Source organism: Sus scrofa, chromosome 6, assembly GCF_054392235.1.
Source record: "Sus scrofa isolate SSC_HxYL_T2T_F1_AM1 chromosome 6, Sscrofa_HxYL_maternal_Yorkshire_Landrace_v2.0, whole genome shotgun sequence".
Lineage (NCBI taxonomy): Eukaryota > Metazoa > Chordata > Mammalia > Artiodactyla > Suidae > Sus > Sus scrofa.
Genome location: NC_139388.1, coordinates 164,582,643 through 164,606,876, shown reverse-complemented (window position 1 = coordinate 164,606,876; position 24,234 = coordinate 164,582,643). Strand labels below are relative to the sequence as shown.

At 41.6% G+C, this 24,234-nt stretch overlaps 2 protein-coding genes across 3 annotated transcripts in view; both read right to left on the bottom strand.

Moving 5' to 3' along the window:
- Positions 1-225: 225 nt before the first annotated feature.
- The window catches only part of TXNDC12 (thioredoxin domain containing 12), a 30,936-nt gene continuing 6,927 nt past the window's right edge, over positions 226-24,234 (bottom strand). For both annotated transcript variants that reach the window (XM_084965107.1, XM_021096661.2), the window contains 6 exons: positions 15,131-15,191; positions 7,501-7,553; positions 6,378-6,451; positions 4,429-4,498; positions 3,568-3,651; positions 226-1,106 (listed from right to left, as the gene is read on the bottom strand). In XM_084965107.1, the coding sequence (XP_084821233.1) occupies positions 1,027-1,106; positions 3,568-3,651; positions 4,429-4,498; positions 6,378-6,451; positions 7,501-7,540 (348 nt within the window). In that variant the 5' untranslated portion in view covers positions 7,541-7,553; positions 15,131-15,191 and the 3' untranslated portion in view covers positions 226-1,026. The remainder of the gene's footprint in view (positions 1,107-3,567; positions 3,652-4,428; positions 4,499-6,377; positions 6,452-7,500; positions 7,554-15,130; positions 15,192-24,234) is intronic.
- On the bottom strand, positions 10,852-12,509 carry KTI12 (KTI12 chromatin associated homolog). The gene has a single exon (XM_021096660.2). It carries the CDS (start codon positions 12,460-12,462, stop codon positions 11,398-11,400), a length of 1,065 nt encoding a protein of 354 aa, XP_020952319.2. The 5' UTR covers positions 12,463-12,509; the 3' UTR covers positions 10,852-11,397.

Below are 24,234 nucleotides of genomic sequence, written 5' to 3'. Positions count from 1 at the left end.
TGACCCCTAGCTGGGAACCTACATATGCCATGGACGAGGCCCCGGAAAGACAAAAAAAAAGGTAGAGGAGAAGATCTCTGATGTTGACTCGTGTGTGGGAGGTGCTGGCCCAGGAGGAGTCCTAGTCAGAGCTCTTAGACCAGGCCTCTCAAGGTTGGTTAGCTTTCTTCCTGAAGTGCTCTCCTTCCCTCCATCCTCCAACAACAAAAAGGCCATCACAACAGATCTCCTTTCAAAGTTTTATTAAAGTGTAATGGAACAATTAATATTTTTTCACTTTTTTTGTTAACCCCAGTACAAAAATACAGTTGACGACTTGACAAAAATGGCTCCACCTAGGGCTTGAAGGTTTGAGTTTTCTCCAACAGTAACAGGGGAAAGCATACTTCCAGCTGGGGCTGAGTCCACGCACACAGCCAATCCTGCAAGTGCATGCGTGCAAACAGGGAAGCCAAGCCAGAGGAGAGGAAGGAAGATGCAGGGATTCAGGAAGAAGCCCAAGATTACTCCCAGGAGAAAAAGAGAAGAAACAGGCTGGTCCCCTTGCGGGGGGGCGGGGGGGCGGGGGGGGTGTAGAATTACTGATTTACATTTAGCATTTGTTGTTTTAACTGATAAGCTATTGCTGCAATTTTAACATTATAGAAAAGATGCTTCTGTTCTGTTCTCACCACCAAGGTGAGTAAAGCAGAAGGAAATGACAAGATTTAAATACTGCAGTGTGAGGAGTAAAACTCCAAATGGCTCAAGTTTTGTGTCAAAAGGTGTTATTCTTTACCTTCAGTGACAGAGAGACATTTTGGTGAGAGGGGACAGGAGAGGGATGTCTGCCACACTCTGCTGGATCCACGAACATGGAAACCAGCTTCTGGCGGCAGAAATTCCTCCGCAGTGAGGCCCCTTCCCTGTAGGCGGGAGCAAGGTTTCCTGATCCATTTAAACGTTCTGAGTGATTCCTCAATATTCCCTCCCCTGCGGCTTTCCTTCCAGAACAATAACTTTGATGAAAGAAGGGATACACTGAGGTTACAACTCATCTTCAAGATGTTTCTCTCTGAAGGCATCACCCGTCAGCCTTTCCTGAGCTTCTTTCATTCCCTGAACAACTGTGAAATAAAGGTTGAGGGGAAAAGCATAAAGCAGGCCTTTAATCTTTGACATTTGACAACCAATAAAGATTTTTTTTTATGTTTTAGGAAAAATATAAGAGGAGCACAGGAGCTGGATTCAAGATCTAGTGCTGGATTTTAGCTGTGGAAAGTCTGTTACATTTGTTTTCTCATCTACAAATAAGGTGATGCTACTTTCTTCACACAGAAATATTATAAAAATTAAATGAGTGAAACATAAATGTGCTTTATAAACTATGAAGTCCTACAAAAATGTTCGTAGTTACTTTGGCTTACCCTCCAGGATTCAAGCTGAACCCCCGACCTGTCAGTAGATGCTCACTTGACACTAAGGGGATAGATGAGATCTTTCTACCATCTCCATCCTATCTTCAGTGTGAACGCTGCATGTACTTCACTTCCTGTGGAGGTTACACTGACATGTGCGTGTGAGTGTGTGTGTGTGTGTGTGTGTGCCCGCGCGCGCACTTGGAGGGAGTAAGACAGTCTTCACTAAAAAGGTGGTCATGTCCAGTACCAATAACGTGTGGCAGAAGTCAAGTTCTCAGGCAAAAGAACCTGGAAGGGCCGGCGCTGGGTAGATGGAGATGTGGAGATGAAACGTCCTGTCTCAGGTGTCCCTCTTGTGGATTTAGACATCAAGGAGGGCTCCCCTCCTTGGTACAGCCTTGGTACAGGCTCCCATACAACAGCAGCCCAAGAGTTGGGTTAAGCCAGAGTCTGTGAATCTCAGCAGGTAAGAGCTGCCGCTGTGGTGCAATGGAATTGGTGGTGTCTTGGGAGTGCTGGGATGCAAGTTTGATCCCCGGGCCGGAACAGTGGGTTAAGGATCAGGCGTTGCCGTAGCTGTGGCTTAGGTCAAGACTGTGGCTCCAATCTGATTTCTGGCTGGAGAGCTCCATGTGGTGCAGGGCAGCCAAAAATGAAAAAAAAAAAAAAAAGAAAGCCAGGTAGTATAGTTTGTTAGATCCCTTTTGTTTCACCTAAGCCTTTAGTAAAGCCAGTTTGAATGTTCTCGTTTCATGTCAGCTGAGCCATGGGGAATTTAGGCAAGGTGTCCACATTGGAATTAATGTGTTAAAGGACAAGGCCAGTGTCGAGACAGCATGGTAACCTCCTGAAATATTCTGAAAGGAAGGTGAATTTCAAGGGTCAAGAGTTGGGGGTCTTCGAATCCCCATTGTGGCTCAGTGGTAACAAACCCAACTAATATCCATGAGGACGCGGGTTCCATCCTGGCCTCGCTCAGTGGGTTAAGGATCTGGCGTTGCTGTGAGTTGTGGGGTAGGTCACAGACGTGGCTCGGATCCTGTGTTGCTGTGGCTATAGGTCAGCAGCTGCAACTCCAATTTGACCTCTAGCTTGGGAACCTTCATATGCCGCGGGTGCAGCCCTAAAAATGGGGCGGCGGGGGGGGGGGGGGTCCTGGGTCTGAAGTTCCGTTGCCCTTCTCCATGTGGAAAATTTCCCTCTATTTCTAACCTCCAGGGATCTGCATTTGGGTAAGAAAGATGGCATTCTCCTTACCATGGAAAGCAGAGGATAACCTCTCCAGATCTCTCTCTCCCTATCCTGAGAAAGAGTTCCAAGGACTCAAAACGTAAAGTGATCCACAACCCGGCAGCATGGCAATGGGAGGCACATGGCAACTTTCATGTGTCTGAGATGCCTTTTACAGGTGGCAGGGAGAACTTCAGAAGGAAGACAGTGACAGTATGTGGTACGAATCCCAACCTCTGCCTCGAGAATGACTGCGCTCAAGCAGTAGGAACAAAAAAGCATGAGTGACGTGAGAATTCAACCCTCCCTCAGTGTTTGTGCTGATGCTGTTCCCTCTGCCTCAGACATGCTTTCTGCGTTCTTCCGCTAGCTAGGTCTCACGTCTCAGGCCTCAATCCCGTTGCCATCCCTTTAGCATGCCTTACACGCTCTCCGTGTTGGGTGACACCCCCCCCACACACCCCCCTTGCTTCCCAAGCTTGAAATGTCCTTTTCGTATCTGTCCATAGAGATAATTCTTATCCTCCGAGGTCCAGCTAAAGTTTACTATCTGCGGAACCTTTTAGACTTGACCGGCTAACAGCATTCCCCTTCCTTTGAATTCTTACAAGAACAGCATTAGAGCACTGGGGAAAAAACTGGGTTCCAGACTGTCATCCTGGCTCTGGGAATTATTAACTGTGAGACTATGGGTGAGTGACTATTTCTGTGAGCCTCAGTTCTCCAGTTTCTTGTGGGTCAGTTAGCTCTCAACTGGATTGTTAGAAACAAGGGAAGGGGCTCAGCTTATCTTTCTCCTAGATTCAAGGCAGGAGCTAGCCAAAAGCTAGTCACTCAGTAAACACATTCAACTGAGTTTCCCATCACACCTTGCATGTGGTTTATCCTAGTTAAATGTAGCAGCAACCCTCCCTCTCCTCTCTCAACACAAGCATACCTTGCTCAGCATTGACGTAGAAATACTTGTAGCTGGGGTTTCCATGCTCATTGATGATTTCAGGCCGCACCTTGCCGCTGGGATCTATTGTAGACAAAATGGCACAGGGGTTGCAATAATTATGTAACAGAGAGGTATTTCCATCACTGTATGGTACACTAGGCCTTCTGGAAAACGAGACCTGCCCATCTTTGCAGCTCATTATCTCACTCCTTACCCCTTGCATTTTTATGTTGTAATCACAATGAATTCCTTGCAATTCCCTGAACACAACCCACCCCCTATTCCCACCATGCCTTGGCAAATGCTGTTCCCTCTTCCTAGCATGTTCCTTTTCTGTTTGATGATGGTGGGATCCTATGTTTTTATTTGTTTCCCTCATAGAATATAGAAGAATGCTGATCAAAGACTAGGTGGTCATTAAAATCTTTTATAAAATTGTTTCCGGAAAGACATTTGTCTGGTTATAGTATCCCATTGCCTCAGCCTCACTATAGGCTCAAGGGTGGGAATTGTGGCTTATCTTAGTCCCTGTAGTGCCTAGCACAGCGTCTGACACAAGACTGATGCACGAGTGATTGCTGAATGGATAATGAATGATCAATACTTTCCACTGCTCACAAAAGCAGTCAGTCTCCTGTTTTTTGTTTTTTATTTTTTCACAAAAGCAGTTACTTAATGGGAAAAGTTTCCCTGCAGATCTGAGGTTCTGGCCTTCAGAACTCCCCCATTCTCTTGAAACTGGTCTTTGGCTTTGTTTTTAACCATCCCAGTATTAATTTCACTAGGTGGAGTCAGTGCCTTGATTCATTTCTCTCCTCATCAGGGATCAGGTCCCCAGATTAAGACTTTTTACCTTACCCAGGAAAAGGATTCGTGGAATATAACCCCCATCAGGGCTGAAATCTTCATCTTTGGGTTCCTCTTCATCCTATTAAGTATAAACCTTAGGTCAGATCATGTTCCTTCTCTCCTCGAAAACTTTCAGTGGCTTCCCCTCTCACTCAGGATAAAAATTTTTAAGTCCTTGCAGTGACCTAAGAGGTCATACATCTCTGGCCTCATGGGCACTTCTCTAACATCATGTCCTATCCCTTGTTCAGTCGCTTCCAACCACACTAACTCACCTGCTTCCTGGCATTAAACAAGCCAGGCATGCTTCCAACTCAGGCATTGGTACTTGCTCTTACCCTCTGTCTGGACACACTTCCCCTATTACCCATGTGGCTCACTCCCTTTTTCTGCCTCAAATCTTTGCTCAAATGTCACCTTCTTTTCTAACCACCTAATTAAAATTGCAGACTATCCCCTCCATCTTTCATTTTTAGCTTCAGCATTTACCACATCTGACATTTTTTATTTGACTTGTTTGTATCCCCATATTTGATTCCCCGTGTGTTATTTATTTATTTTTTTATTTTTGTCTTTTTTGTGCTATACCAATGGCATATCAAAGTTTCCAGTCTAGGGGTCAAACTGGAGCTACAGCTGCCCGTCTTTACTACAGCCACATTAAGACGGGATCAGCGCCACATCTGCAGTCTACACCACAACTTGTGGCAACACCAGATCCTTAACCCACTGAGCAAGGCCAGGGATCAAACCTGCTCCTCATGGATGCTAGCTGGGTTCATTACCACTGAGCCACAGTGGGAACTCCCCTTGTGTATCATTTAACAATAGCAGATAATTTTGTTTCGTTCACTGCTGATTCCCAATACTCATATCACTGACCTACAGTTTTTCTTGACTGTATGAACTGATGAGACATTTTGCTACAATCAGAAGTCACAGTCCTCCCAGGAGACGTGACTACACAGTTCAGCTTTCTTTTAAAGAAATCTCTCAAGTTGGACAATGCTCCCTGAACACACTTCTCTTTCCTATGAGTGGTGATTCTAACTTACCACAGAAAGTGGTGAGCAGTCACTACTGAGGAATCAATAGTAATTTTGTCATTTATGGTATGATTCCCATATCAAAAGCTACATGGGGCCATTTCCTCAAGCAGTGAGTATCACTTTGCCTTCAGTGAGGTGTGTGAGCACTCAGGCTATCCATCAGCTCTGTAAACAATCCCTTATCTACTTCAACATTAACTGTTCATATGTTCAGAAGACTTCCAGTCCTATGTTTACATAAACATCATTTTATAGAAACTTAGGGCAAGGAGTATCATCATAGAGGATCTGAGGGTTCCATATTTGACGAGCACAGCCTCAAAGTCAGCACAGCGAGGTCACAGTACCATTCTTATCACTTATGAGGCTGTATGATCTTGACTAAATCACTCAACTCCTTCAGGCCTAAGATGCTCAGTCTGTAAAATGAGGACGGTACCAATGACCTAAGAATCCCTTCTAACTCTAAGATCTGATATTCTGACTTGGGATTCCAAGGCCTCTGGTCTCTGTGAAGTACATGAAGGCTATCTAATGAAGAAACAAGGAAGCTGTACATATAAGCCCAGCACAGAGCCGGGTTGTGGCCTGCATGTGTGACTATACTTTTAGTTCAGTTCTACAAAGATATAAAAACATGACATGGTCATAAACTAAAAATGAAGCGACCTTAAAATTTTGTCATCTTATCCAATCTTTCCTCTCCTGCTTCCTCCCACAAACGGGGGCTGGATGGCATGCTACCATATCTGTTACCATATGTTACCATATCTTAGAATTAGAGGTCAAGAGAAAAAACAAACGAGTAGCCACCTCTGCTGAGCAAGATTTTATACTATCAATGATACTAATTCTAAAATAGTAAAGACTTAAAATCATAGAAGAAAGGAGAAACTCTGGAAGTCTTACCTCAAGATTTACCATAACAAAATTATGGGCAAGTTCTGAAATTTCTGTAGATTCTGCAAATTTGGGCTTTAAAGCTGGGAGCAGGAGGAGAGAAAAAGATTTTAGAATAGAAGAAAACATTGTTATACCCAAACCCTAATTTACTGATTTTTTTTTTTTGGTCTTTTTGTCCTTTAGGGGTCCAATAAGAATGGTAGCTGCTGGCCTACGCCAGAGCCACAGCAACTCGGGATCAAAGCTGCATCTGCAACCTACAACACAGCTCACAGCAATGCCGGATCCCTAACCCACTGAGCAAGGCCACAGATCGAACCCGCATCCTCATGAATCCTGGTCGGGTTTGCTAACCACTGAGCCACGGCGGGAACTCCTACTGAGATGATTCTTGTAACTGATCCTTCTTCTAATCTTAAGACCTAGAAATCAGGACACTCAATTTCTGGTCCTGCTTCTGCCTTTTACTTGCACAGCTATGCATCCTTAAGTGACTGACTTCATTTCTCTGACACTTTCATTTATAAAATATGGATAATGGCATATGAATAAAAGAAATTATTACTATTTGCTTTTACATATTTCCCTAATTTAAGAATAGATATAATAAAGAATATTTAAGAATAGATATAATAAAGACAATAGAGTAACAATATTCTACCACAAATGTATATATATTATTACACTGATTTGTACTAATTTTATACTCCTTTTCCAACAAGATTTTATTAAGTGTCACATACAAACAAAAGAAAAAACCTGACTGGGAAGGGGCAGGGTGGTATAGCAGAAAGAATACATGCTACAAAGTAAAATAAACTGAGTTCTAATTTGGCTCCCACCTCCTCCAGACTTCCCTAACCACTCTTCATATGTCTCTCCGTACATACAACTGTCCGTACAACTATTGAGGCACTTGAACCCATATTCCACATAATTATATCTTAGTTGCCCCACCCGACAACCCCTTGCAAATGTAATTGCAAATTTCTCAAGGGCAGGGAATCTATATCATATATTTCTTTGGTATTCCTTAGAGCAATAAGCAGTGCTGAATCAAAGTCCACTGTAATATTTTTTAAATATTAGTATTTGTGAATACATCTGAGGTTTGAACATTTGCACCTACCTTTGCAAGCTCCACACCAGGATTTATGGATAATCACCATCAGGGGTAATCCACTTAAAAACAAAACAAAGAAATTATAATCTAGCAATTTCATTTCTTCAAATATATTCTAATAAAATGACCAGCCTATGAAGACAATGATTGATATACAAAGACTTCCATGTGGTATAATTTCAACTGGAAAAAAATTTTAGACAATATAAATATTCAATAAGAGCAGATTATTATAGCAAAATTATTGCTGAAGTTTGACATCCCAGTAAATTCTGCAAATTTGGGCTTTAAAGCCAGGGAGAAATGACTGTAGAAGAGAACAAATGTTACGGTTATACAACCATTGAAATGTTAATAAAATTTTTCATTGGTGCAATGTTAAATTAAAAGCAAGAATATAAAATTATAGTTTATACAAACATAGAAAAAAATTATGCCATTTGCAGCAACATGGACGGAACTAGAGACTCTCATACTAAGAAAAATAAGTCAGAAAGAGAAAGACAAATACCATATGATATCACATATCTGGAATGTAATATATGGCATAAATGAACCTATCCACAGGGGGAAAAAAAAAAAAAAAACTCATGGACTTGGAGAACATACCTGTGGTTGCCGAGGGGGAGGGAGTAGGATGGACTGGGAGTTTGGGGTTAGCAGATGCAAACTATTGCATTTGGAGTGGATAAGCAATGAGATCCTGCTATATAGCACAGGGAACTATATCTAGCCACTTGTGATAGAACATGATGGAGGATAATATGAGAAAAAGAATGTACATATATATGTATGACTGGTTCACTTTTTTGTACAGCAGAAATTGAGAGAACATTATAAATCAACTATAACTAATAAAATTTTAAAAAATATCAAAATATACAGAATCTAAAAGGAAATATACCAAAACATAATAGACATTATTTCCGATAAAAGGATTGTAGATATTCCTATACTTTTCCTACATTTTCCAAATTTTTCTTCAATTAAGTGTAATTTTTATAATCAAGAGGAAAAAGCCTTTTCTTTTATGCAATAACGAGCAACACAATTCACCTGAATCAATTTTGGCCAGTTGAAGCTCTTAGGCGCTTAAGGCTCAAATGTCAATGTGTAGAAGGGGCTTACATAGGAGCTCCCATTGTGGCTCTGTGCTAAGAAACCCGACTAGTATCCATGAGGATATGGGTTCGATCCCTGGCCTTGCTCAGTGGGTTAAGGGGCCAGCATTGCCGTGAGCTGCGGTGCAGGTCACAGATGAGGTTCAGATCTGGTGTGGCTGTGGCTGTGGCGTAGGCCAGCAGTTGCAGCTCTGATTCGACCCCTAGTCCGGAAACTTCCATATGCCTCAAGTGTGCTTCCTAAGGAAGGAACTCTTAGCTATTTTCTCTATTTCCCCATACCTAGCTAGCACAGAGAATTAATATTATTGGCAACGAAAACTTACATAGCATTTGCTATGTACCAGGCACTATTCTAAATATACAGTAGTTAATTTATGAATTATTCAGCTGTCTTTCCGTACACAGGCCTACTACAAATCTGGGACAGATTTGTGCCTCTCATACTTGTAAAAGCTTATAAACCAAATGAGCAGGACAAGCTTAGGTAAGTGGGATCTAGATGATCACAATAATAATAGCTAAATATGCTAACCATTTATTACATGACAATGTTGTATGTGCTTTACATGAGTTATCCCATTAAAATCTTCACAACAGGAGTTCCTGTTGTGGTGCAGCGGAAACGAAGCCAACTAGTTTCCATGAGGATGCAGGTTCAATCCCTGGCCTCGTTCAGTTAAGGATCGTGGTGTTGCCGAGTTGTGGCATAGGTCGCAGACATGGCTCACAACCCCGCATTGCTATGGCGCAGGCTTGCAGCTGTAGCTCCAATTTGACCCCTAGCCTGGGAACTGCCATATGCTGCAGGTGGGGCCCTAAAAAAAAAAAAAAAAAAAAAAATTTTAATTAAAAAAAAAATCCTCACAGAAATCCTAAGGCAGGTACCATTAATGGTCTCATAATATAAATGAGAAAACTGAGATATCTACGAGATTAAATATTTGGCCACACAAAATCTAGGTTCTGCCACTTAGTAGTTAACTCGTAAGTCTGTTTCCAAAATCAATGTTCTTTCTAACCATTACAGTCTACTTCAATTTAGAATGGTAATCGAGAATCCATAGGGTTAAACCCAATCTCCCAATAATCAACTAACCTGGAATTAGAGAATGAAGAATGGAAAAGACCTTAGAGGCTGCCTAGTCCAAGCCTCCATTTCATGCAGGAATCTACTCTCATATATCAGACACAAAAGGTGGCTCAATGAGCAAGAAAGACATCACCAACCAAGGCAGCCTATACTTTTAACAGTGCCATGCACGTACAGAGCAATTTAGAATGTCTTGCTTCCTCCTTTCTCCCAAACTCCAATTCATCCTCCTCGAGCAAAGGTCAGTAAACCTGTCTGCAGGCCTAACCCAACCCACTGCCTGCTTCTGTAGGGCTGTGATACACTGATGTGGCATCTTTACATTTTTAAATGCTTGGGAAAAAAATCTAAAGAATAGTATTTTGTGGAAGTCCCTGTGTGGCACAATGGGTTAAGGACCCAGCGTTGCCACAACTGGGGCGTGCATTCAAGCCCCAGCCCAGGAACTTCTCCATGCCATCTTGTGATGTGTTACAAAATTAAGTATTATTCACCTTCAATATACCTAGTTTCACTTAAACACATTTACACTCATTTGTGTACTTATTGTCTATGGCTGCTTTTGTGCTATCATGGGTGGTTGATAAGCTGCCAAGAGACTATGTCCCACAAAGCCTAAAATATTTACTATCTGGCTTGTTACTAACCCTTGCTCTAGAGCAACAGTTCAAATGTAAACCTTCTGTGACGCCTTCCCAAAACCACCTATCTCAAAAACTAGTTAATCCTATTCCTCCTCTGGGATCCCAAAGCATTCTAACCTCCAGACTTTTCATCCTCTAATCACCTGTTTACTTAATTTCTCAAGGGCAAGGACTGTACCTAATTCATCTTTGAAACACAAAGCAGTGGTAAAGGAGGTAGCTACCAATGTTTAAGGAAATGAATGAAAAAAATGAAAGACAAGCTTAAAGTACTATTTGCCTTGAAAAACAGAATGAAGCACAACAGTTATGGAATCTGTCATTATAGTTACTCTATAGTTAAGACCATAGTTGAAGACCAAAACATCTAGATTCCTGATGAGCACTATAAAAGTACTTTTGATCAAAGGTATAACAGGGAAACATGTGTATCTAAAATGTTACATTAAATAAGTTACAAGAACATAAAGTTACATTAAGTGAAAGAGACGCCAGCAGACAGACTTCTGAAAGATTTTATTAGATGAAATAATCTAGTGGTTTTGTCTTTCACTTACACTAGAACCAAAACTTCCCAAAGCCAGAAACTAGTGGATGAGATCTGTGAGCCCAGGCCCCAGGACAAAGACTAGAAAAAGTAGGCAAAGTATTTTAAAAACTGTGGTATGAAAGAAGGCCCAGTTTAGACACTGAATTGTGCCATCTTCAGTGCTGTTCAGAATTGTTTTAAAACAATTCATCTACCCAGTCTCTCCTCCCACAGTTCAGATGAAAATCAATAGTGTGTGATCCTAACCTAAGCAAGCCCTATCCACCTGAGCTGTCCCTCCGGAGAAATTTGCGAAGATCCTCCAAGCTCCATTTCTTCATTTTCTCTAGTCTCAAATTATGCTCAAGATCTGGCACAGGCATTCAGGAAAGTATGAGTGAATTAGCCCCAACAGCACAAGTACCAGACATTAACAAAATCTGCAGAACTTTAGATTACTCTTCCCAAGGTGTAGAGGTGAGACAAGGAACCGTGGTTTTTCCCCACCAGTCCTGGTTAGTGCAAGCTCTGGCTCAGATACTGCAGAAACATGTTGGCTAGTTGAGGCAGGTTCTCATTGTTGGGATGCATTTTGGTGTAGGAAATAAACTGGCGACGGAGGCGACTCAGTTCTGCCATGGTCAAGGGCCGGGTAAACCGGAGGTGCTCTGTGGTGCCAGGAAGCTTAAGCAAGTCTCCGGGGACTGCGCTCTTCTGTGCTTCCATCAGTCCTGCCAACACCTGGCTAGTGACCTGGTCCAACTGGTGCAAAAAGCTGCCAGAGGCAAGTGGCTGGGACTGTGTAGACTGATGGGGTGGAGGAGCCCGGTTCTCAAAGAGGGCAGCCCTGATCTCTGCCAAGGGCAACGGCTCCTCTAAGCCCACCAAAGTGAACAGGGGCCGGTCCCAGCGGTTCCGAGAGTCGGGAGCTTCGAAGCGCAGCGCCAGAGCCTCCAGAAGTTCGGGAGGGTAAAAAACACCGGACACATGCTTTGCAGGTTTCTCGGATTCCGTATTCAAGACAGCTAGAAAATCTGACGCCCCGATTTCCTTCTGCTCTGGTTCCTTAAGTACATCTGTCTGGCGTCTCCCGTTGACTACGGAGTCCACTGCCTGCGGTTCCCCGAGAACACTGGTGTCCGCCGGCAGAGGTCTCCCTCCCTCCTCAGCGCGCGGTCTCCAACTCACACTGACGTTCAGGCTCCGATTCTCCTCTACGCCGGCCACCCGCGGTCCTCTGCCCAAACCACCTGGCCGCACGCAGTAGACCACGCACAGCGTGGTGCGCGCCGCCCGAGCCAGGCAATACAGCTCGTAGCGGAAGCCCTTGATGTAGTTAAGCGAGTCGATAATGACCACGTCGTGGCGACTCAAGCGCCGCTCCACGGCAGCTCGCAGGGCCCCACGCAAGGCCTTCTCACGGGCCGAATCGCCGTACACTGTCGCGTCCTCCGCGCCCAGCACCGCCGCTTCGTCCACCACGTATACCGCGCGGCCCTCGGCCTCCAGGGCGCGGCGGATCTCTTCCGCGCGCCGGCTCTTGCCGGTGTACGGCAGTCCGCAAAACACCACGAGGGGCATCGTCCCAGGGGGCGGCCATGTGCAATTGCGCCGTCAACTTCCGGGTTGCCCGAGTTTCCGACGCAAAACGGAAATGCAAACTGCACTTCCTGCCTCCCACGACTCTTACAGGACCTCTTGTTGCTATGGAAACAGGAATTCTGGCCAACTAGAGCCAGGTCCCGGTCTCTCTGAAAGGAGAGGGAGCTTAGAATGGCATCCGTTATTTATATAAAATATTACAAGTCTCAGAAGAATGTGATCTCTCAGTGGTCGAGGACTAGGTCCATCCATTTACAATGGGGCCTTAAAGAGCATTAAATATTGCAAAACCATTAGCACTAAGCACATAGAAGGCAGTTCACACATGCTAATTCCCTTTCATTCCTTACAGCCTGTACACGCAGTAACTGTTTTTCGATAACCACTTCAATCATTAAACATCTTCATGATTGGGGATTTAGAAATGAACATAAAACAGTTCCCCCATAGGAGGCCAAAGGTCTGCATGGGAAAAATCAGGTACCTACTAGCAGAATAATATACACGCTAATGGATAGAGGTAGGTTGAGGTGTAAAAGAGAAAAACAAACTGCCCACAGATATTGCTGAAGACTTTACCTAGGAATAGTCCTATTTCTTCTGGGTAAGGTTACCAGATAAAGTATAGGATGCCTAGTTAAATCTGTATTTCAGATAATCAACAAAAAATGTTTTAAAAATAAGTATGTCTCAGAGTTACCACTGTGGCGCAACAGGGATTTGCAGCATATTTGCAGTGCCAGGACACAGACTGGATGCCTGGCACAGTGGGTTAAAAGATTCATGTAGGGAGTTCCCATTGTGGCTCAGCGGAAATGAATCTGTCTAGGAACCATAAGGTTGAGGGTTCAATCCCTGTCCTCGGTCAGTGGGTTAAGGATCTGGCATTGCCGTTAGCTGTGGTGTAGGTCACAGATGCGGCTTGAATCTGGCATTGCTGTGGCTCTGGCTTAGGCCAGCAGCAACAGCTCCGATTCAACCCCTAGCCCGGGAACCTCCATATGCTGCGGTGTGTCCCTAAAAAGACAAAAGACCAAAAAAAAAAAAAAAAAAAAAAAAAAAATCCAGTGTTGTTGCAGCTGCCACATAGGCAGATCTGATCACTGGCCAGGGAACTCCATATGCCCAGTGGAGGTGCCAAAAGAAAAAGAAAAAAAAAAAATCAATATATAAAAACAAGTGTGGGAGTTCCCGTCGTGGCGCAGTGGTTAATGAATCCGACTAGGAACCATGAGGTTGTGGGTTTGGTCCCTGCCCTTGCTCAGCGGGTTAACGATCCAGCGTTGCCTGAGCTGTGGTGTAGGTTTCAGACTCGGCTTGGATCTGGCGTTGCTGTGGCTCTGGTGTAGGCCAGTGGCTACAGCTCTGATTCGACCCCTAGCCTGGGAACCTCCATATGCCCCGGGAGCGGCCCAAAGAAATAGCAAAAAGACAAAAAACAAAAACAAAAAACAAACAAGTATGTCTCAAATATTGCTTGAGCATAATTAGAATTACTTATTGCTTACCTAAAATTCAGTAACTGGGCATCCTTTACTTTTACTTGCTAAATCTGGCAACCTTACTTCTGCAGAAGTAATGAGACTCAGCCATGAAGCTCTGTTCTGAGAAAAGCAAGCACTCTAGCTTGGTAGACACAGAAATATGAGTGTTTCTGTGCAAGTACGTGTGTGTGTATAAAATGCACATATATTGGGTCTCTGTATCTCTCCAATACAGTAGAGTAGAATGTTCAAGTCTTTTTTTTTTTTTGCTTTTTAGGGCCGCACCCACAGTATGTAGATGTTCCCAGACCAGGGGTCGAATTGGAGCTTCAGCGGCCAGCCTATGCCACAGCCACAGCAGTGTGGGATCTGAGCTGCATCTGCAACCTATACTACAGCTCACAGCAACAGCAGATCCTTAACCCCTGAGTGAGGCCAGGGATTGAACCCACATCCTCATGTATACTAGTCAGGTTCATAACCTGCTGAGCCACAAGAGGAACTCTGAGTATGCTCAAGTCTTGGCTTCGCCACTTACTAGCTATGTAAACTACTGTCAAGTTACTTGACTATTCTGTATCTCAGTTTTCTCTCCTGTGAAATAATAATGGTTTTTATTTCACAGGCTAAACCAACCTCATACATAGGTTGTGAAGATTAAAAAATTAATGAATGTAAAGCACATAGATCAGTGTTTAGCCTTTCCTCCCCTGCTCTGCCTTTTCCTCCTCCGTCAAATCAGTTTTCTGTGCATATATTAAACCTACATGGAACTTAAGATCATTCAACTTGGGAGTATTAGGCAGCATGGTTTACTGGTGAAGTGTAGGCTCTGAAGCCAGGGTGCCTGGGTCTGAATCAAATTAGCTGTGTGATCTTAGGTAAGTTATTTAACTGCTCTGTGCTTTAGTTTTCTCATCTGTAAAATGAAAGAAATAGTACCCACCTCAAATGAGTTGTTGAGAGAATTAAATGAGTTAATTCATATAATTCAATGCCTGGTATGTTATAAGCACTTAATAAATGTTAGCTATTATTATTGTCATTCAGGCAACTACTCCATTCTTGCTCTGCCTGGCATAATCCTTTGCCTGAAATTAACGTGAAGCTGATGGCTGGAAAGGGTATTTACCATATAAACAACCTAAAACCATATCTTGTACCTGGCAGCTGCTTCTTTCTTCCCATCTTCTAGTGTCCTCCAATGAATGTGATCTCCAAAACCTGGAAGGAAAAAGCCTTATAAACATTCACGCATTAACAAAGGGCAAAGACCCAAGAAAGAAGTGTGGCCTGTTCACAAGATACCCATAAAAAATGTTATCCTTTGTCTACAGTGTGGTGTTTAAGTCCCAACTCCACCACTTTCTAGGTGTATGGGACCACAGACAGTCCCATACCTCAAGTCTTGCTTTTCATTCCTGTAAATTGAGGGTAACATCGCCTAATTCACAATTTTTAAAGAGATTAAATAATGGTTATGAAATGCTTTGTAAACTAACTTAGAGTATGCAAATAATGCTATAAGAATGAATGATAATTTTCTATAGAGTAATAATAAAGCAGGTCATAACAAATGACTACTAACTGGAAACAATACAGCAATATAGTTTTAGAGTCAGAAAGACATGGGTGTGTGACTCTACTTTCTATTAAATGTGTGAATTTTGTGAATGAAAGAAGCTCTCCAAAACCCAATTTCTTCATCTATAAAAATTAAGATAATCATATCTATACCTCCAAGGGGTGGTATAAGGATTTTCAGATAATACATTTTCAGATATTTAAGCTATTCTTGTTATCATTCCCCATACTTCAGCCAGAGGGATCTTTTAAAATCACATCTCTGCTGGGTTTAAAAAAAAAAAAAAAAAAAAAAAAAGTCTTCTGAATGCCCTAAAAAGAAAAGTCAAATTCTTACATCAGGGTTTACAAAATCTTTCAGAGTACAGCACCCATCTGCCTTTCCAGGCTCACTTTTTTTTTTTAATTTATTTTTTAAATGATTTTTATTTGTTCCATTATAGTTGGTTTACAGTGCTCTGTCAATTTCTCCTATACAGCAAAGTGACCCAGTCACTTATATATATATAATTTTTCTCATATTACCCTCCATCATGTTCCATCACAAATGACTAGATCTAGGCTCCAGGTTCACTTTCCATACCTGTTCTAAAATCCTACACACAGAACTAGCTTTCATTTCTTTAAATGCAGTATGCACTCTCTTCCCTCCAGCCTTCACAATCACCGCTTCCTCTGCCTTTCCTTCCATTCTCAACTCCAACTCATTCCTCAGGTATAAACCTAGAAGCCATTTCTTCTGGTAAATCTTCCCTGACTCCCAGAGCACCCTTCATAAAATATTGCTTCATAAAATAGTGCTTCATAAAATATTCATATTCTTGCCCCAAAAGAGCACTTACTAGGCTGAATTGTAAATGTTTATGTGTCTCTGTCTCTCCCACCCTAAAGGGAATTCTCTAAGGGCTAAGACCAAATCTGTCTTATTCCTTCCTGTTTCCCTAACATTTAGCACTACACATAGCCATAGTAAGTGCTTCACAAAATATTCACTGGGCAAATGAATCTTATATAGGCCTTATTACATAAATGACTTGATTTTATATCTAATAAATGTTAGCCATCAAAATAATGCTAGCTGTTATTTACCGACCACTTCATATGTGTCTGGCACACCACATGTGCTATGTCATGTAAATGTGGCCTTAACAATAACCCACTCTTACTTCTCTATACTTCCTTTAAAATAGGTATTAACAAATAGTTATATCTCATCAGATTATTGAATATTAAATGTTATATATCATATATATTATAGAGAGAGAGCTTAACATAGTGCTTAGCATATTATAACTGATCAGTAAATAACCCCTTTTTGATTCTTTATAGTTGAGATTTCTGAGGCTCAGAAAAGTTATATAACCTATACCAGGTCACATAGCTGGTGAATGGCCAAGGGGGGATTTAAACTTCAATTTTATGACTTCTTTTTTGGTTGCTTACTAGCTTCCAGGCCTTGTTTCCCAGACATAAGTTTAAATTTCCATCAGCATTACTACAGGAAAACAAACAGCTCACCTGGATTAGCACACAGAGACAGTATTCAAACTAACCATCGCCACTTTTCATTACTGATAGCATGGGCTGCTGGCCAAGAGAAAATGCGTCACTTGCCTAGGGCCCAAAGTCTGATCCTGAAGAGTGATTCACTGAGAGTGAAATTGGGAGGATGCCCAGGAGAACTGGAAGGTGCCTAATGTGCTCACCATCTTTCTACCTGTCAAGACAAACTCAGGCAACACAATCTTGCTTTGGAGGGATGCCTTGACTAAACAGTCTAGAGGGATGTCCACCTACAAAACAATGAAATCCTATATAAAATGGACTTTCAAAATGCACTCACTGGGCTCAAAGTAATAGACACAAACACAAAGTAAGGGAAAACCAGATGAGGAACTGTGAGCAACAAGCAAAAGGCAAAAGGCAAGGTTGACCCGAAAGCAAATGTCCATGTGATGCAGCAAAATAGAGATGAACCTGAGGCTGCATTTTAACTCAGCTGTCAAAAGCGACTAGAATGCTTCCAGAGCAGTAGTTAGTACCTCTTGGTTTTCAGATGAATCAAATGCCAAATCTTTCTAGAGGAAAGCATTCCTAACTTTAGGCCTCCAAGATGGCCAATATGAACAACCATTATGAGCTCACAATCACAGATCACCAAATATGTAAGAAAAGAAGTTACAAGTTAAAAGTCAGCAGAAGCAACAAATAGGTTTAAACCCCTAAGGATTTCAGATATTAGACTTATCAGGCATAGGCTATAAAAATAACTATGTATAAACACTCAAAGAAATAGGACATGACATCACCCAAATGGGCATAAAATAATGCACAAAATAAAGAGGCAAATCTGCAAAGGCACTAAATAGAATCTTTTCAAAATTAAAAATGTAATTGTTAAAATACAAAATCAATTACTATTCAGTAATATATATAAATGAGCTGTTAAGCCACAAAAAAGACATAGAGAAGAGTTCCTGTCATGGCTCAGCAGTAATGAACTCAACTAGTATCTATGAGGATGAGGGTTCTATCCCTGGCCCCCACTCAGTGGGTTAAAGATCTGGCGTTGCCACAAGCTGTGGTGAAGTTCACAGAGGCAGCCTGCATCTGGCGTTGCTGTGGCTGTGGCGTAGGCCAGCAGCTGCAGCTCCGAGTCAACCCCTGGCCTGGTAACTTCCATATGCCATGGATGCAGCCACGAAAAAAAAAAAAAAAGACACAGAGGAAGAGTTAAGGATCTGGCATTGTCACTGCCACAGCTTGGGTCGTAGCTGTGGCGGGGATTTGGCAAAGGACAAAGAGGAACCTCAAATATTGCCAAGTGAAATATGCCACTCTGAAAAGGCTACATAATGTAGGATTCCAATTGTATGGCTGATGTTCTAGAAAAGGCAAAATTATGGAAATGGTGAAAAGATCAGTGGTTGCCTAGGGTTCACGGGGAAGGATGAATAGGTGGAACAAGGAATTTTTATACTAGTGAAACAATTCTGCATGATTCTGTAATGGCCGATATATGTCATGGACTAAATTGCATCTCCCTCCCAAATCCATACGTTGAAGTCCTAATCTCCAGTACCTCAGAATGTGACTGTATTTGGAGATGGGGTCTATAAAGAGGTAATTAGGTTAAAACGAGGTCATTAAGATAGGCCCTAATCCAATGACTGGTGTCCTTACAGAAAGAGATTGGACCATGTGAAGATATGGAAAGTAGACGGCCACGTACAAGAAGAAACCAATACTGCCAACCACTTGCTCTTGAACTGCTAGCCTCCAGAGCTGTGAAGAGAATGAATGTCTGTTGTTTAACCCAGTCTGTAGTATTTGTTAAGGCAACCCTAGCAAATAAATGCAGGTCATTATACATGTGTCAAAACCCATAGACTGTACAGCACAAAGAGTGAACTCTAAGGTAAGCCATGGACTTTAGTTAATAACATTGTATCAATACTGGTTCATCAAGGGCAACAAATGTACCACCCTGACATGAGATGTTCATAATAGGGGAAACTGGGGAGGGAGGTAACAGGCTGAGGGTTTATACCCGAACTCTGCACTTACTGCTGAGTTTATCTATAGATTTTGTTTTAATGGTTTTTATTTTTTCCATTATAGCTGGTTTACAATGTTCTGTCAGTTTTCTACTGCATGACAAGGTGACCCAGTCACACATACATTTACACATTCTCTTAGATCTTAAACTGCTCAAAAATAAACTCTACTAATTAAAAAAATTTCAATGGATAGGTTAAAATAGCAAATTAGAGACAGATAGAAATCTGGATCAGACATTATCCAGAATGCAGCCCAGAGACATGGGGAGATATAAAATGTAAAGGAGAGACTAAGAGAGAGTAGATTAAGAAAGACTGGTATATGTAAAGCTGGAGTCTCAGAATGAAAAGTTGAAGGAAAAGGACATATTTGAAGAGATAATATTAGTGGAGGGGGCACTCGGTGACTGGAAAACAAGAGTGGGAGAAAAAAATATACCTTTTAAATATTAAACCATGTTAATGTGTTATATCTACTAAAAATACATTTGCATTATTTTAGAAAGAAAAATAGAGATGATCATAGCATTTTTCAAGGACTGATATACATGAGTTTGTAGATATTAGGAAGCACAATGTATAACAACTGTGACAAGTTACAAAAAGAAAACACATATACTTGAATTGTAGTGAAGGGGGAGTTCCCATCGTGGCTCAATGGTTAATGAATCTGACTAGGAACCATGAGGTTGCAGGTTCAATCCCTGGCCTTGCTCAGTGGGTTAAGGATCCGGTGTTGCCGTGAGCTGTGATGTAGGTTGCAGACGAGGCTCAGATCCCGTGTTGCTGTGGCTCTGGCGTAGGCTGGTGGCTACAGCTCCAATTCGACCCCTAGCCTGGGAACTTCCATATGCTGTGGGAGTGGCCTAAGAAATGGCAAAAAGACAAAAAAAAAAAAAAAAAGGAAAAATTGCAGTGAAGCTTCAGAATATCACACTAAGATCTTATAAGCACTTCAAAGGGAAATGATATATTTCTATCAAAAAAATCAAAATAATTAGACAAAAACAAACTAGAAATCAGAAGACAGCAGAATGTCATCTTTAACATGCTGAAAGAAAATATCTATAAATCTAGAATTACATGCCTAGCAAAAATATGTTTCAAGAACAAGAGTAAAATAGGATTTCTCTGTGGTGTGGTAGGGTAAAGATCTCATGTTGTCACTGCAAGGGACAGTTAACAAAAGAATAATGGCAAAGTAGACTTTTTTTTTTTTTTTTGTCATATCCATAGCATGTGGAAGTTTCCAGGCCAGGGATCGAACCTGTGCCACAGCAATGACCCAAGCCACTGCAGTGATAATGCTGGATCCTTAAGCCAAAGAGCCACCAGGGAACTGCAAAATACCTTCGATAAACTGAGGTATTTTTCCACCATCAAATATTCACCAATCATTATTTCAATAAATAAATATTAACTGAGCCTAATTTCAGACTATACTACAAAACTACAATCATCAAAACAGTGTGGTACTGGCACAAAAACAAATACACGGCTCCATGGAACAGAACAGAGAATGCAGAAATAAACTGGCATACTTACAGTCAATTAATCTAAGCCATAAAAGGCAAGAATATACAATGGAGAAAAGGTAGTCTCTTCAGTAAGTAGTGCTGGGAAAACTAGACACTTACATGTAAAAGAATGAGATTAGAACATTTCCTCACAGTATATACAAAAATGAATTCAAAAAGGATTAAAAATCTAAATGTAAGACCTGAAACCATAAAACTCATGGAAGAGAACATAGGCAAAACACTCTTTGACATAAATCATAGCAATATTTTTTGGTATCTGTCTCCTAAGGCAAAAGAAACAAATGCAAAAAATAAACAAATGGGACCTAATTAAACTTAAATGCTTTTGTAGACCAAAGGAAACCATCAACAGAATGAAAAGACAACCTACTGAATGGGAGAAAACATTTGAGAATGATATGACCAATAAGGGATTAATATTCCACATATATAAACAATTCATAATGGTTCAATATAAAAAAAATCCAATTAAAAAATGGGCAGAGGGAGTTCCCATTGTGGCTCAATGGGTTAAGAACCCAACTAGTATCCATGAGGATGCAGTTTGATCCTTGGCCTTGCTCAAAGGGTTAAGGATCCAGTGATGCCACAAGCTGTGGTATAGGCCGCAGATGCAGTTTTTATCTGGTGTTGCTGTAGCTGTGGCATGGGCCAGCAGCTGCAACTCCTACTTGACCCCTAGCCCAGGAACAGCCATGTGCCAGAGGTGCACCCTAAAAAGAAAAAAGGTGGGGAGGGCAGAGGATCTGAATAGACATTTTTCCAAAGAAGACATACATATGGCCAACAGGGACATGAAAAAATTCACAAGACCACTAACCATCAGGGAAACACAAATCAAAACCACAATGACAATGTATACATCTAAGGATAACCTGACCCCCTTGCTGTACAGTGGGAAAATTAAAAAAAAAAAAAAAAAACACAATGAGATATCATTTCATGTCTTTCAAAATGGCTATCTTAAAAAAGCAAAAAATAGATGTTGGAGAAGATATGGAGGAAAGGGAACCGTTGTACACTGTTGGTAGGAATGTAAACTGGCGCAGCCACTGTGGAAAACAGTATAGAGCTTCCTTGAAAATCTAAAAATAGAACTACTATATGATACAGCAATTCCACTCCTAGATATATATCTGGAAAAAACAGAAAACTAATTCAAAAAGATACATGTACCACAATGTTCACAGCAGCATTATCTACAATAGCCAAGGTATGGAAGCAAACTAAATGTCCATCAACAGATGAATGGATGGGAGTTCCCATCGTGGCTTGGCAGTTAACAAATCTGACTAGCATCCATGAGGACATAGGTTCGATCCCTGGCCTTGCTCAGTGGGTTAAGGATCTGGCGATGCCATGAGCTGTGGTGTAGATTGCAGATGTGGCTGGGATCCTGTATTGCTATGGCTATGACTGTGGTGTAGGCCAGCAACTACAGTTCCAATTTGACCTCTAGCCTGGGAACCTCCATATGCTGCAGGTGCAGCCCTAAAAAGCAAAAAATAAAATTAAATTAAAATTTAAAAAACAGATGAATGGATAAAGAAGATATAGTGTGTGTGTACTCACACATATACATATATGACATACTACACACACACACAATGGAATATTAGTCAGAAAAAAGAATAAAATTTTGTCATTTGCAGTAACATCGATGGACCTGGAAAGTACTGTGCTAAGTGAAATAAGTCAAACAAAGAAAGACAAATACCATCTGTTCTCACTTATATGAGGAATCTAAAAACTAAAATAAATGAATATAACAACAACAATAGGAGTTCCCGTTGTGGCTCAGTGGATTACGAACCCAACCAGTATCCATGAGGATGCAGGTTCAATCCCTGGCCTCGTTCAGTGGGTTAAGGATCCAGTGTTGCTATGAGCTGTGGTGTAGGTCAGCAGCTGCAGCTCTAATCGACCCATAGCTTGGAACTTCCATATGCCATAGGTGCAGCCCTAAAAGAAAAAATAAATAAATAAATAATAAAACAATAACAACAAAAAGAGTTTATAACAGTGTTTGGGACTGGAGAATTGCTACAAGTATTTGCTATTAATTAATATACCAGGCACTCTTCTAAGTACTTTACCAATATCGATCCTCCTAACAACCCTAGAGGTAGGTGTTCATGTTTACTCTCATTTTACAGATGAGAAAACTCAGGCACAAAGTTTAAGTAACCTTCCCAAGTTCACACAGCTAATGATTATCAGAGATGGAAGCCAAACTTTTGTGCTCAGTGTCCAGACTCCTTGCTTTTAAGCACTAAACAAGGCTGTCCTTCAAAGTAGGAGGAGGTTAGGACAAAGAAACAAGGGAGGGAGCAGACACTGCAGGGCCTGAAAGGCCACTGTAAAGACTCTGGCTTTTACTAAGCTCTCTGAGGGTTTTGAGCAAAGCAGTAACTTGATATGATTTCTGTTTTAACAGGATTGCTCTGGCTTTTGTGTTGAAAACAGACTACAGAGAGTGCTATGGGTTGAACTGTGTCCCTCCTAAAAAAGGTGTTGGAATCCTAACCCCTAATACCTCAGACTGTGACTTTATTTGGAATTAGGGTCTTTAGAGCCCAATATGACGGATGTCCATATGAAAAAAAGGGATCTGTGGACATATGCACACGGGGAAAACACAGCCATCTATAAGGAGAGGAGTATGGCTCAGATCCCTCCCTCACCCTTCAGAAGGACATGATACTGCCAACACCTTGATTTTAGACTTCTAGTCTTTAATACTGTGAGACAATAAACTTCTGTTAAGTCACTCAGTTTGTGGTGCTTTGTTACCGCAGCCCTAGCAAACTAACACAGGGGAGAAAAGCAAAAGCAAAAGAGACCAGGAAAGTGATTATTGCAATAATCCAGGCATGCAATGATAGTGGTCTGGACCAGCTGTGGTGGTAGAGGGAATAGGTAGGATCAGATTTTGGATATATTTTGTGGGCAAAGTCGAAAATATTTTGCTTCAGATATGGGATGAGAGAAGTTAAGGATGACCCTAAAGTTTTTGCCCTAGGCAACTGGAAGAATGGAGTTATCATTAATAGAAATGAGGAAGGGAGTAGGTGGAGTGAGTTTTGGAAAGGAACACTAAGAGTCTGGATTTGGATATATTCATTTTGAGATGCTTATTAGACATCCAAATAGAGATGCAAAATAAGCAAATGGGATTGAGGATACAGATGTTATTTAAAGCCTAAGACTGAATAAGATCACCAAGGGAGTGAGTGCAGTTGGAGAGGGCGTCCAAGAGCCCTAGAGAGCTCCCAGGTTAGGGGAGATAAAGAAGAACCAGCCAAGGACATAAAGAGAACCTGCCAGGGAGATCGGCAGAAAACCAGCAGGGCACAGAATCCTAGAATCCAAGCTTCCACTATGTTTCAAGCAGATGACCTACTGCTCCAATACTCCTGTTAACTCAGAAATGACCCCTGGATTTAGAAAGTAGAGAATAATGCTGACCTTGACAAGACCAGTTTCAGTAGAGGAGTGACGATGAAAAGATGATTAGAGTGAGATCAAGACAGCCAAGGGAAGAATTAGAGAACAGTTCGCACCACTCTCAAGCATTTTGCT